The following is a 13,402-nucleotide window of genomic DNA, read 5'->3' on the forward strand; positions in this document are numbered from 1 at the left end:
TGTGTCTTCCGGCGTCTGCAGGGAAGCCCATGAACTTGAGCTTAGCAGCTGAGGAGGTCGCCACGTTTTATGGGAAAATGCTGGATCACGAATATACAACAAAAGAAGTTTTCCAGAACAACTTCTTTAGCGACTGGCGGAAGGTACGTGCTGCGCGGCCCTGGTCTCTTGGTGTCGGCCTGCTGCTGTCGGACGCTTGCCCGCCCTCACTTCTCTCCAGTGGCTGGAAGGGCAGGCAGAGCCAGGCTTGGAATCTCCAGGAAAGGGAGGTTGCGGGGTGCCAAGAGTGGCATTTTCTGGCCCCCAGGAAACAGAGATACTCGTTGGGAAGCTATCCGAAGATAAGGTGCTAGTTGTTTTTTCTTTTCTCATTAAAAAAACAACTGGGTTCTGTGCGCATCTGCACTCATCTTGGCTACACCTGTGGACTCTGCCCCGAGAAAGCGCAGCCCAGACCCCCTTCCAGCTGCTTTGGGCAGGACACCAGCGCCACGTGTGTCCCCTTCCCGGCTGGCGGGCACCTGGGTTCTGCCGCCCGGTGTGGTGCGGCCTCACACCTACCTCTGCAGGGACCTGGGGCCCAGGATGGTGGGGCCGCGGGCTGTGTGCGTGTGGCTGGACTGGGGACCGCCAAGCACGTGTGTGTTCCCACTGCGCGGGGGGCGGTGGGCCGACTTCCCTGGTGGTGAGTGCCGTGCACAGCCCACGCGGCAGCCAGAGGGGGCGGTTCTTCAGATGCGGCCACGTGGCCCAACGCAGAAGGCCGCTAGGAGGAAGCACCGGGGCCTCAGCTCTCCGCCTGTCCACCTGCACACCTGGGCCACCTGCCTGAAAAGGCTCTCTTTGGGGGACAGCTGCAGAGGCTGCTGCTCGGAGTGGCCTTGGTGTCTTTGCCCAGAGTCTGCTCCTCCTGCTTCTGGGATGTCCCCGTTCCCTGTGGGGTGGGCCCCCTGCCGCGGCGGGGGAGGGTCCCCGCTGCCCCTGTGACCGTCGCCTGTGTTGGATGTTGAGAACGCGTGTCTGATTTGGGGGCAGGAAATGACAGCAGAAGAGAGGAAAGTAATCAAGCACCTGGACAAGTGTGACTTCACGGAGATCCACAGACACTTCGTGGACAAGACGGCTGTCCGGAAGGCGCTGTCCAGGGCGGAGAAGCAGGTCGGGCTGCTCCGGGGCTCAGTCTGGCTTGGGCCCCCGGGGCCGTGCGCGGGAGGCTGCTGGTATGCAGAAGACGACCCCCTCCCCTCACAAAAGCCATTCCTGTGGGATTGTTCTAGATGAGACCCCGACAGGGTGTGGTGAAGGGGCCTCTGATTCCGCTCCGTTGTTCTCAGACACTTTTGAGTTACGTGCCCCTAAACGCATTTAAAAAGTGCTCCGTCCAACCAGAGCACGGGGGGACAGTGGCCCTGCCATGTGAACTGGTGGCTCCGTAGTTGGTGCTCCGTGGTGACAGTGGACCAGCACAGCTGCGGCCGGGATCTGGGGGGCAGGCGCCCCGCCCTGCGCTCGGCTTGCCTGCCGTGCTGGGCCTCCCGGGCTCCCGCAGCAGTGAAGGGGCTCTGACGAGCCGTGGGCACCAGGCTCGTCCTGTCTCTTCACCCCTAATGCCTACACGCTATTCTATGAACGCAGAAGCTCAAAGAAGAGGCGGAAAAACTTCAGCAAGAGTTCGGCTACTGTATCTTGGACGGGCACCGAGAGAAGATCGGCAATTTCAAGACCGAGCCCCCTGGGTTGTTCCGGGGCCGCGGCGACCACCCCAAGATGGGGATGCTGAAGAGGAGGGTCCTGCCGGAGGACGTGACCATCAACTGCAGCAGGTGCGCGCGGGGCCGGGGGCGGGGGGGTGGTGTTTGGTCCCGCCTCTAATGCGGGGAGTGGGCCCGATGCAGGGTGTGTCTCTGTCACTCCAGGCTCTGTGGGCCGGGTGGGAGGGCACCTTCCCCACAGATGGACGCTCTGCGGCAGCCCATGTGCTGTTTGCTGAACCAGCCCTTGTCACTCTGCCCCTTGCTTGAGATTTCACTCCACCAAGAAAGCGTGTCCGTGTCCTTCCAGCACAGTTTTCCATAGTTCAGGTGATCGAGATGGGCTAGTAACACATGAGCGTTTGGAACTTACGGGCCGCGCTCCAGCAGGAGCTTCTGTTCCTCCGCTGCGTGGACCACGGCCGAGCCGGGTCGGCAGAGGCATCCTGGGAGCCCGGGCCCATCGGGAGCCCAGGGGCGGCTTGTGTCCCGTGGAGCTGCCGAGCTGGCAACGTGTGTGGCCTTGGGGGTGGCCGTCCCGGTTCACGTGTGGGAGCAGCTCTGAGCGAGCCCCTCACAGGCCTGGCGACACAGAGGCCGCGACGCGAGGGTGTGGCCTGGGCGAGGAGGCACCTGCAGTGCCAGCGCAGTCGCAGGAGGCGGCGGCGTTTGGCCGGTGTTTCAGGGAGCAGGGTCTTGGATTGTCGGGTTTGGGTCACTCTCCTGCTGCAGGGACTCCAAAGTACCCGAGCCTCCGGCAGGTCACCGGTGGAAGGAGGTGCGGTGTGACCGCACGGTCACGTGGCTGGCGGCGTGGACAGAGAACGTGCAGAACTCCATCAAGTACATCATGCTGAACCCCAGCTCCAAGCTGAAGGTGAGCCGGCTCTGACCCGCTGCCCCCGGCTGGGGCCGGGCCGCTTTGGCAGGGAGTCCCTGAGGTCATAGGTGTTAGCAGGCCAGTTTTGAAGTGGTATTGTGTCCAGCGGCCATTTGTCTTAATTAAAAAACAAGGAATTTAGATTTACACTCTCTTTAAATTTCGCTGAGTTTGGAGTCTGCCCCCGGCCCTGAGCCGAGCAGGTGAGAGCGGGCCCGGGAGGAGAGTCGGCAGTTTCCTGTTTGAAGGGATCACCAGGGTTTTCTCTGCTACTCGCTCCCTTCGTTAGGGGGAGAGAGACTGGGAGAAGTATGAAGTGGCTCGGCGCTTGAAAGGGGTTGTGGGCGAGATCCGTTCTCAGTACCGGGCCGACTGGAAGTCCCCAGAAATGAAGGCGAGACAACGCGCTGTGGCGCTTTATTTCATCGACAAGGTGCGGGTGGTTCCAGGCTTTCCCGCCTGCTGTTGGCAGATGCTCCAGTCGGTCTCAAAGACCCGGTTGGACGGGCAGCTGGGGGGACCGTGGGGCTCGTGTGTCCTGAGCCGGAGCCTCGGGCAGGTGGAGGGGTGGGTGTGTGCCTGAGTGCGTACGTGTGTGCGCCCGCCTGTACGTTGCGTGCCCGAGGGGGCGTGTCCGTGTGTGCGGCGCGCCCTGATGGGCCCCGTCCGCCCAGCTGGCGCTGCGAGCCGGGCACGAGAAGGAGGAGGGCGAGACGGCTGACACGGTGGGCTGTTGCTCACTCCGCGTGGAACACATCCGGCTGCACCCAGAGGCCGATGGCCGCCCGTACGTCGTGGAGTTCGACTTCCTGGGAAAGGACTCGATCCGCTACTACAACAGAGTACCGGTGGAGAAGCCGGTGAGTGGCTGGTGTGGGCGGTGGGTCGTGCCCCACGCTCACCCCTGAGATCTGGGCGCTCTCTTTCGGGGAGCATCAGGGGAAGGCGCAGGGCCACGAGGCCCATTTGCCTGTCCCGTCAGGCGTGGCGGCAGGGCCAAACACCCGGAGGCCGAACTGGACCTGCCCTCCAAGGCGCCAGCGCCGCCACTGCTCTCCTGGTGGGTTAGGGTGGCATTCTAGAGGCCAGGATTCCGAGAGCAGGGTGTTGGCAGGGCCGTGCGCCCTCTGTGGCTCTGGAGAGAAACCTTCCAGGCCCCCTGGCGCGTTGGCTCGAGGCTGCAGCAGTGCAGCTGTGCCTCCGTTGTCCCCGCGCGTCTGTCTCTCTTCTTGTGAGGACACGGTCCTGTCGGAGGGCCCCCCGACACACACTGTGACCTCATCTTGACTCATTGCATCTGCAAAGACCCCATTTCCGAAGAAGGTCACGTTTTGAAGCTTTGGGAAGGACGTGAATTTGCGGGGGGCACTGTTCACCCCAACGCGCCTGGGAAGGGTCTTCTGGCCGCTGGGCGTGAAGCTCGCTGTGGTCACTCTGGCGGTGTCCCCGGTCTCCCCTCTGTGAACGAAGAGGTTCGTTCAGGGGTTGAGCCTGCCGGCTGACCGCCATGCCCACGGCGCCTGGCCTCGCCCCTGCCGGTGGAGGGGCGGATGAACTCGGTGGGGTGGGCACGGGGGGTTAAGTCTCTGGTTTGCAGAGGGCTCTGAAGGGAAATCAGGATTTCCACTCCTTCTGGAGTGACGAGCCCTAGAGTGTCAGTCGCCCTGGCCTCCGTCTGGGTGGGCCCCGTGTCATAGCAACGAGAGCAGACCCAACACTGACCACTTGCAACTTACACACACCTTACACACAGACATGGCTGCCCGCACACAGAACGGGGAGTCTGGGGAGACCGTCGAGGGTGACAGAGAAACGCCCACTCGGGAGGGGCTGCACGGCCCGCCCAGGCATGTGAAATCTGCTCCCGGGCGTGGATTGGTAGGAGCCACAGGGGAGGGACGGGAGAGGCTTTCCTTGGAGCAGGAGAAGGGCTTTTAGTAACAGAAGACAATCACCACGTGTCTCAGTTCGGGCCGCTCTGATAAAGTACCCGGCCTGGGCGCCTCATTAACGGCGTTTCCGTCTCCTGGTCTGGAGGCTGGAGTCGGGGGCTGTGAGCCGGTGAGGCCCCTTCCTGGTGTGGCCGTGCTTTCTCACTGTCCTCACGTGGCAGAGGGCGAGGGAGCGCTGGGGCCACTTTCCTAAGACACTAGCCCAGTCAGGAGTCGGGGGACTCGGGGGCCGTGGTGCCGAGAACGGGGGCTGTTCTGGTCGCTCTGGAGCTGGACACCTGGTGTCCAGCCCTGTGGGGCACACGCAGAGCGGCATGGAGAGACAGGCCCAGGCTGACACGAGCCGGGAGGACATTTATGCTCCCTTAGCAGGACGGAAGGGAAAGTGAGGGTGGAGGGAAATTGGACAAAGGGACCTTGAAGGTCCTCTGAGGCGCTGTGGTGTCGGGCGAGTCTGACTGTGGACGTGGGGTCACCTGGAGGGACCCGGCGCGGGTGACGGAGGAAGGAGCCAGGGTGTGCGTTGTGAGGGGACGGTGCCAGCCTCGCGACGGACAGCAGCCTGGACACGTGGCGCGTGACCCTGCGGTGGTGCTGACTGTTCCCTGGGAGAAACCCCGTCTGCTGGTCTCCCAGTTCTGTCGCACAGCTGGCCCTTCGGGCCCCTCGTTTACTTCCATCTCCTCGGCCCCAGGAGGCTTCTTCCTGCCCAGGGCACGAGGGGGTCTTTGTAAAGGCTTCTTCTCTCTGCCGCAGGTGTACGAGAATCTGCAGCTGTTCATGGAGAACAAAGGCCCTGGGGCTGAGCTCTTTGACAGACTCACCGTAAGCCTGGGGGGCTCAGAGCAGTGCTGATGGGGTGACCCAGGGCTGCCAGCGCAGCCCGGCCTGTCTGCGTCCAGAAGGGCCAGGCTGACGCCACGGCGCGAGCGTGAGTGCCGACTGGCACGTTCTCTTGCACGAGAAGGCTGAGGGCCGTCTGTCTAACCACCAGCTTCCTTCCACCCAGAGGTGTGGGGCGGGGGGCCGGGAAGAGTGCTATGAAACTGTCCCCAAAGGAGACCACGTTTTGAGACCCGCCTTCTTCCCCGTGTTCAGACTGCCAGTCTGAACAAGCACCTGCAGGACCTGATGGATGGCCTGACGGCCAAGGTGTTCCGGACCTGCAACGCCAGCCTCACCCTGCAGGGCCAGCTGAGAGCGCTGACCAGAGGTGAGAGTCCCTGGTGTGGGGACAGGGCGCCTGCTTGTGTGCTGGTGCCCGGCTGCTGGGTTGGTACGGAATGCCTCGGGGCCGGTGTCCAGGGCGGAGTGGAGCTCCCCTGGCCCGCGGGGACGGGTCAGGGATGTGCGGGTCCCCAGGCCGAGCCGCCCCTGCAGGGCCACCCGCACGGTTAGGCCCCCTGCCCGGTCTCCGCGTCTGCTCCTCCGCAGAGTCGGTTTTGAAGCGCCTGTCCAGCTCGGCGTGTCCCCCCATCGCGTGCGGGAACCCTCTTCCTGCCACTCCCACCCCCAGCGGGGGCTCCTGGACGTGGGCCCGATGCTCTCGGGGGGCTCTGGGGAGGCCTCGTCTCTGCCCCTGTGGTGAGGCCCTAGGGCTAGGTGCGGACCCTGAGCCCTGTCCTGTGAGGTCCTTCCTCGGGGCGGCGGCGGCTGTTGGCCTGTGGCTGCCGCTGTGTAACAGGCTCCTGTTTTCTAGCTGAAGACGGCGTAGCCGCGAAGATCCTGTCTTACAACCGAGCAAATCGGGCCGTTGCCGTTCTCTGCAACCATCAGCGGGCAACTCCCAAGACCTTCGAGAAGTCGATGCAGACTCTTCGGTCGAAGGTGCGCGGCGGGCGTGGCGGGAGGGCCTCTGGGGGCGACTGTGCGGCTCCCCTCCTCTGCCCTCCCTGGGACCACACGGCCCTCGGAGGTGCTTGGGCACATCAGGGTGCCCGGGGCCCGGTGCTGGCCAGGAGGGGAGAGCCGGCTAAGGGAGGGCCAGAGGCTGTCCTGCGCGGCCTTCTGGTGTGGAAGGGCCTCTAGCCCAGGAGGGAGGTCAGCGGAGCAGGGGGGCCGGGTCTGGCTGGAGCAGGTGGTATGTCCAGGGCCTCTTGGCCTCACCCTGTCCCCTGGCCGCAGAGTGACCCATCAGGGCCAGCGCTCCGGCACCCTGACTGGGCAGACGGGTACCCAGGGGACCCGGTCAGCTGGGCCCTTTTGGGGCCTCGGGCCTGCAGGCTGTGGCCGGTGGTCCCTGGGGCTGGACTAGGGCAGGCAGGAGCAGCCCTGACTGGGTCCCTCTTCTTCTGCAGATTGAGGCGAAGGTGAAGCAGGTGGCCGAGGCCAAGGCAGAGCTGAAGAAGGCAAGGGCCGACCACAGATCCAGAGGGGACAGCAGGTCCAAGAGGCAAGTGTCCGGAGGCCCCAGCCCATCCAAGTCACGGGGTTGGCAGTGAACCTGCTTTTCTCTTCCCCAGTTCTCTGGGTTTTTTTTCAATCATATTTTCTGATTCAAAAAATACAAACTATATTTGTGCCAAAAGGTGAAGCAGCACAGAAGTGCAGGAGGAGAAGCGCCTGTACTCGGGCACCCGAGCTCCAGGCCACGTGGGTCTCTCCTTCAGGAGCTCTCGGCTCTTGGCTGCGGGCGAGTGGTTCCGGCTCATTCACAGAGCTGCACAGCCGTCGTCACCGTACATTTTAGAGCGTTTCCATCACTGCAGACAAACCCCCTCCCCTCCCCCAGCCCCTGGACATTCGCACAAATGGAATCCCACCATCTGTGGACCTTGTCTGGCCTTTTTTGTTTAGCGTAATGTTGCTGAGGTCCACCCGTCAGTGCTTCAATCGCCGAATATTCCGTTGTGTGGCCAGACCACGTTTCACTGTCCATGTGTCTGGACGTTTGGGTGTTTCCACTTCGTGACTTTTGTTGTAGAATTGTTGGGTTACTCTGTAGCGCCAAGGTTTAGCATTTTAAGAAAGCGCCACCTGTTGTCCGCCGCGCTCACGTTCTCACCAGCCGTGCACTGGGTCCCAGTTTCTCCACATCCTCGCTGGCACTTTTCTCGTCTTCCCTCTTTTTGGTTACAGCCCAGCGGGTGTGGGTTTGGTTTGCGTTTCCCCGATGGCTGACAATGTGTGAGGATGTTTTCTCTGCTTATTGGGCATTTGTGTGTGGTCTTTGGAGAAATGTCTGTTCAATCCTTTTTCGGTTTTTCAGTTGAGTTCTTTGTTTTTTTTACTGTTGAGTTATAAGAGCTCATTATTCACTCCAGATACGAGCACCTTTTCAAGTATATGATTTTTTTTTTTTTTTTGGCCGCACCACGTGGCACGCAGAACTTCCCCAACCAGGGATCGAACCTGCGCCCCCTGCAGTGGAAGCGTGGAGTCTTAACCACTGGACCACCAGGGAAGTCCTCAAGTATATGATTTGAAAAGACTCTCTTCCATTCTGTGTGTTGTCTTTTTACTTTTTTGGTAGTTTCCTTTGAAGCACAAAAATCTTGGTAAGTCTAGTTTTCATTGCTTATTCTTTAGGTATCACGTCTAATAAGGCTTTGCCTGACCCGAGGTCATAAAGATGCATTTCTAGGTTTTCTTATAAGAGTTTTATAGTTTTAATGTTTACATTTAGGTAGTTGATCCATTTGGAGTTATTTTTTGTATATGGTGTGAGGTAAGGATTCAACTTCATTTTTTCTCATGTGGACACCCAGTTTTCCCAGCACCGCTCCCACTAGCTGAATGGTCTTGACACCTTGTGGAAGATCAGCTGATGGTAGGTGTTTCTGGGCTCTGCTCTGTTCACGTTCATCTGTCTGTCTGTCTTCCTGCCAGTACCATTCAGTCTTGATTCCTGTAAGTTTGAAATCAGGAAGTGTGAGCTCCAATTTGGTTTTCTCATTAAAGATTGTTTTGGCTATTCAGGGTCCCTTGAAATTCCATATGAATTTTAGGGTTGGCTGGTCAGTTTCTGCAGGGAAGTCAGCCTGGATTTTGATTGGGATGCGTTGACGCTGTAGGTCAATTTGGGAAGTACTGCCTTCTTAACAAGGCCAAGCCTTCCAACCTGTGAACACTGGGATGTCTTTTCAGATGCACTGTTCTTCTTCCATTTCTTTTAGCAAAGTTTTGGAGGACAAGTTTTGCACTTTTGGGGGTTAAGTTTATTTGAAAGTGTTTTATTTTCGTTGCTGTTGTAAATGGAATGGTTTTCTTAGTTTCACTTTTGGGTTGTTCATTGCTGGCTTTGTTGCGTGTCCCCGAGCCCACCCACAGGTTCCATGATTCGCGAGGAGGATTCCCAGGACTCGGCATCGAGCTGAGGTTCCTCCCAGGGGCAGGACACACGGGCGGTTCTCAGGTCCTCAGGCCGCTGCGCACGACTCCTTCCCACTCCCTGGGCTCAGAGCCGGTGCTGCCGCCCTCCTCCCCAGGGACCAGGATCTCAGGAGTGTTCCCCCTCGTTGTTACAAAATCATGTTCGTGGCCAGTCATCATAGCTTTGCATTGCTTTCTTTCCCAGACCTTTCACCTGGGTTTTGTGCACAAGGGGCAGAAGTGTTGCTACAGAGAAACGTTTGTATGCATCTGGGCGAGAAAAACACACCACACCCAGGCGCTGGCGGGACGGACTCTGGAGTTTTCACAGAGGTTCCCGTGTTTATGTAACGTCCACGTGTGCACGGCTGTATCCTCCTGCTGATCCAGTGAGCAGCAGCGACGAGATGGGCTGCATCTGGGGGTCCACCTGCCCCACTGGGCTGTGTGCCGGGGCAGCCCCCTCCCCTGCTGCGGGCTGCCCTTACCTGGAGAGTCTCAGGTGGAGCGTCGAGGCATCCCTGGGGCAGCTGTCCCTGTGATGTGCCCCCCTACCCCCTGCTGGCACACGTGCAGGATCCACCCTGGGCCGTGGGCAGTCTCTGCGTCAGAGACACACGGCCCGGCGCACGTGATTTCTGACTGCCCCGCCGGAAAAACGGGCCTTTTCCCGGGGGCATCTGCAGGTGACCCCAAGGTCCAGCCAGCAGCTACGTCTGCATGGTTAGGGTCCCATGAAGGGGTGTCCTGAATCTGCCACAACCCTGGGGTCTGAGGTCCAGTCCTGGAGCCTCCGTCCCACTTGCTCTCCTGCTGCAGACGGTGCTGGGTTTCTGCCTAGAGTCAGGCGCAGGCAGCAAGACCCGAGATTCCCAGCAGACCGGCGGCTTTCCTGCAGCAGCAAAGTGGAGACGCCACAGGTCCAAGTCACAAGGCTTCCCTGAGCCCTCAGTCGCTTGTCCATCCGGAGGTTAGAAGTTGATCTGCTCCAAAGGGCACACGTCAGGCCAGAAGGTCACCAGCCTGGGTCCCATCTCACGAGAGCGCGTTAGAAATCCACCCAGCTCTCCAGACTCCAGGACGTGTCTCCCTCTCGGGAGAACCTCCTTCCTCACGTGGTCTCCTTCCCCAGAGATGTCAATAGGCAAAATCAGAGTAAGAAACCATTGTTTATGGAGATGTGTTTGCTGCACTCGGAGTTTGAATTCTGACCCTCCCACAGGCTGCAGAACAAGGCTGTTGAGTCCCCTTGGCACTTTTCCTGGGCATCCTTTCTGATTGCAATGATTCCTCTGGCATTTATGAAGTTACAAGGATTTTCCTTTTTTTTTGGCCGTGCCGTGCAGTGTGTGGGATCTTAGTTCCCCGACCAGTGGAAGTGCGGAGTCTTAACCGCGGGACCGCCAGGGAAGTTCCAGCCATTTTACATTTTATGTCAGCTTTTTACTCTACGTCCAGATGCGGTAGCCACAAAATACAGAGCCATTGCAAGAATTGTACTGTTTTTCTTTTTCTTTTTTTTTAATATTAATTAATTTATTTAGGCTGCTCTGGGTCATAGTTGCGGTACGCGGGATCTTCATTGCGGCATGCGGACTCTTAGTTGCGGCACGCATGTGGGATCTAGTTCCCTGACCAGGGATGGAACCAGGCCCCCTGCGTTGGGAGCACAGAGTCTTACCCACTGGACCACCAGGGAAGTCCCTGTCGTGCTTTTTCTTACTGCGAATTTTTTCAATTCCCTAGCAGGTAAACCTTTACAGGGTTAACGTTACAGCTGCCTGGGAAGATCCCAGCTGGAATGGGGGTTGGGGGGGGAGAGGGGAGAGCAGCAGTCTTTTCTAAAACTCTGTTCCAGGCTTTTCTGCTTAGAGGGGAGAGCAGTGTAAACTTTTAACATTTTTGGCCCATCCAGAGCTCAATTTTGGGAATTTTTGGGTCCTTTCTCCCACCTGGAGAACAGAAGCCCAGGCATCACCTGAGCTGTATTTTCCCCCCTCGCTTCAGCCATGGTGGTCAAAAGCAGCCTGAGGATCTGAGCCCAGTCAGCTGGGGTTGGACCTGTCATCTCCAGGCTCGCCTTCTCACAGCAGACGGCAGCTCTCCTGCTGTTGCACACCGAGCGAGACTCTGGGCCACCCAGGGACCAAGGGCGTGTCCTGCCCCAGCCCTTCGTCCTTCCTTTCCAGAACAGTGTTCTTGCCGTGTTTCATGGGTCCGAGTGATAGCGAATCCCACTTTCCCGCTGACTCCCCAGACCCCCTGTAGGTTCGATGATTCCGTAAGACTCACAGGACCCTGCACGGTCACGGCTGTGACTTTGTACAGTGAAAGGTCACGTGGGCACCCTCTGCCTGGCACATCTCAACCTTCCAGACTCCGGAGGAAAGCAGGAGTTCAGCATGACCTGTACTGTTGGTACACAACTTTGGGGTCTGTGAGCCTCTCTTTTCTTACTGGTTAGGGAGATGGGCGCCCTCCCGACATCCATCCTTGTAGGCAGGCCTTTCTCTCCAGGGTTGGTCAGGCCTGCTGTGTTGACTCGTCCTCTGCAGACCACATAGAAGTAGAGTTGATGCGTGTGGGTTGGTCTCACACCCTGCACCCCACTGAACTCACCTGTTCGCCTTAGTTTCTTGGCGGATTCCTTAGAGTTTAAGATCATGTCATCCTCAGGCAGAGATAGTTTGTGTCTTCCTTTCCAACCTGGATGCCTTTTACTTCTTTTTCTTGCCTGATGCTCTGGCTGGAACCTCCAGCGCAGTGTTGAGGACAGGTGATGTGTGTAGACCCCTAGTCTTGTTCTCACCTCACGGGCAGAGCTTTGACTGTAGAGGAGGATGTCAGCTGTGGGTTTTCTTAGGTGCCTTTATCAAGGTGAGGACGTGCCCTTCTATTCCTTTTGTCGAGGTTTGTTTTTTTCCTGGAAGGTGTTGGATTTTGTCAGATGCTTTTTCTGTATCTATTGAGACGGTGCTGTGTTGCGCTACTTGGATTTCGGGTGTTACGTTCTTGCATCCCAGGGGTAAGTCCTGTTTGGTCGTGGTGCAGAATCTCTTCTGTACATCCCGGATTAGGCTTGCTGCTGCTGTGATGAGGACTTTTGCTTCTGTATTTACACTGGATAATGGTGTGTGGCTTTCTGGTGATGTCTTTGGTTCAGTGTCAGGGTGATGCTGGTCTCGGAGGGACATGGGAAGCGGTCTCTCCTCCTCTTTTGTGAAAGTTTGTGAAGAGTTTAATTCTTCTTTAACCATTTGGTAGAATTCACCAGTGAACGCCTCTGGGCTTGGGCTGTTCTTTGTGGGAAGTTTTTAAATTGCTGAGTAGTCGCTTTGCCTGTGTTCCCTGTCGCGTCAGCACTGGTGGCATGTCTCCCGGGAGCTGGTCTGCCCCACCAGGACACAGTCGTCTGTGGTTTCCCTCATCTTCCTTGTTTTTAGCGGGGTGCCCCCTTTTACTCGCGGCTGCTGTGGCTGTGAAAGCATGAAAGTTTCCTCAGGTGCAGGCAGGTGCTTTTTAGTCGTGGGGTGTGTGTGTGAGAATGTCCAGCCTTTAGACCGAAGGGTATTCATGTTCAGTGGAAAATGAGGCTCCCCAGAGACGGCTGCTGGGAAGCCTCGTGTGTCTTCCAGGAGGACTCGAGGCGCCCCTGCCCCTCCCCGCTTGGTGGCATCAGCAGCCGCCTGCCGTTTGCCGCTGGCACCCTGGCGTTCGGCTGGCGCTCTGGTGGCCACTGCAGAGCGGTGCCTGGGGCTGCGCCCACCCTTGTGCACAGCCTGGGGACAGACACCGCCTCACGCTCCGCTGTAGTGTCTGTCGGGGCCGCGCAGGCTTTGCGGCGTTTCCTCCACCCGCGGTCCTTCCACACGTGTCCAGGTGGATTCGGAGCCGGGGTTCCTGGAACAAGGACTGGGGTCGAAGTTCACGTGCACATGGGTGTCGTGGCTGTGCCTGTCCCGTGCCCTCTGCAGGGTGCCCTGTCTGGCGTCTCAGGAAGGGCGTGTGGAGGGTGAAAGGAGGGTCCTGCCTTGATAAATCAGCTTTTCTCTGAAACAGTAGGAATAAGGACTGAGCATCTTTCACAGATGTGAAAAGGCTTTTTGTATTTGATTCTGTCCTTTGCCCCCTTTTCTGTTTGCTTGTGGCCTTCGGGTGCTTCCTGTGAAGTCAGGTCTGGACGGATGGCCCCTGCTTCGTGCCGAGGGTGGTCTGCCCTGTGCTCCAGCCCCCTGGGACTCCCCCGTCACCGGGCTCGCCTGGCCTGAGTGGAGCTGGGTGGTGCCAGCATGGGGGCTTGTGCCCCTCCTTGTCTCGCCAGCTTCCTGGAGAAGAGGGAACGGCTGCTGGAGAAGCTGGAGGAGCAGCTCAGGAGGCTGAGTGTGCAGGCCACGGACAAGGAGGAGGGCAAGCAGGTGGCCCTGGGCACGTCCAAGCTCAACTACCTGGACCCCCGGATCAGTGTCGCCTGGTGCGTGGGCCAGGCCGCCGTGCCCACTCGCGGCCCC

The 13,402-nt window shown here is 58.8% G+C and overlaps 1 protein-coding gene across 4 annotated transcripts in view; it reads left to right on the plus strand.

The window, feature by feature from the left end:
- Positions 1–13,402, plus strand: part of TOP1MT (DNA topoisomerase I mitochondrial) — a 41,763-nt gene that overhangs the window by 19,238 nt on the left and 9,123 nt on the right. For all 4 annotated transcript variants that reach the window (XM_082363825.1, XM_082363828.1, XM_082363826.1 and 1 more), the window contains 11 exons: positions 22–143; positions 1,036–1,158; positions 1,636–1,823; positions 2,484–2,628; positions 2,921–3,064; positions 3,306–3,491; positions 5,340–5,408; positions 5,682–5,796; positions 6,283–6,410; positions 6,881–6,975; positions 13,216–13,365. In XM_082363825.1, the coding sequence (XP_082219951.1) occupies positions 22–143; positions 1,036–1,158; positions 1,636–1,823; positions 2,484–2,628; positions 2,921–3,064; positions 3,306–3,491; positions 5,340–5,408; positions 5,682–5,796; positions 6,283–6,410; positions 6,881–6,975; positions 13,216–13,365 (1,465 nt within the window). The remainder of the gene's footprint in view (positions 1–21; positions 144–1,035; positions 1,159–1,635; positions 1,824–2,483; positions 2,629–2,920; positions 3,065–3,305; positions 3,492–5,339; positions 5,409–5,681; positions 5,797–6,282; positions 6,411–6,880; positions 6,976–13,215; positions 13,366–13,402) is intronic.

This window comes from Balaenoptera borealis (genome assembly GCF_965194805.1).
Source record: "Balaenoptera borealis genome assembly, chromosome: 17".
Classification (NCBI taxonomy): Eukaryota; Metazoa; Chordata; class Mammalia; order Artiodactyla; family Balaenopteridae; genus Balaenoptera; species Balaenoptera borealis.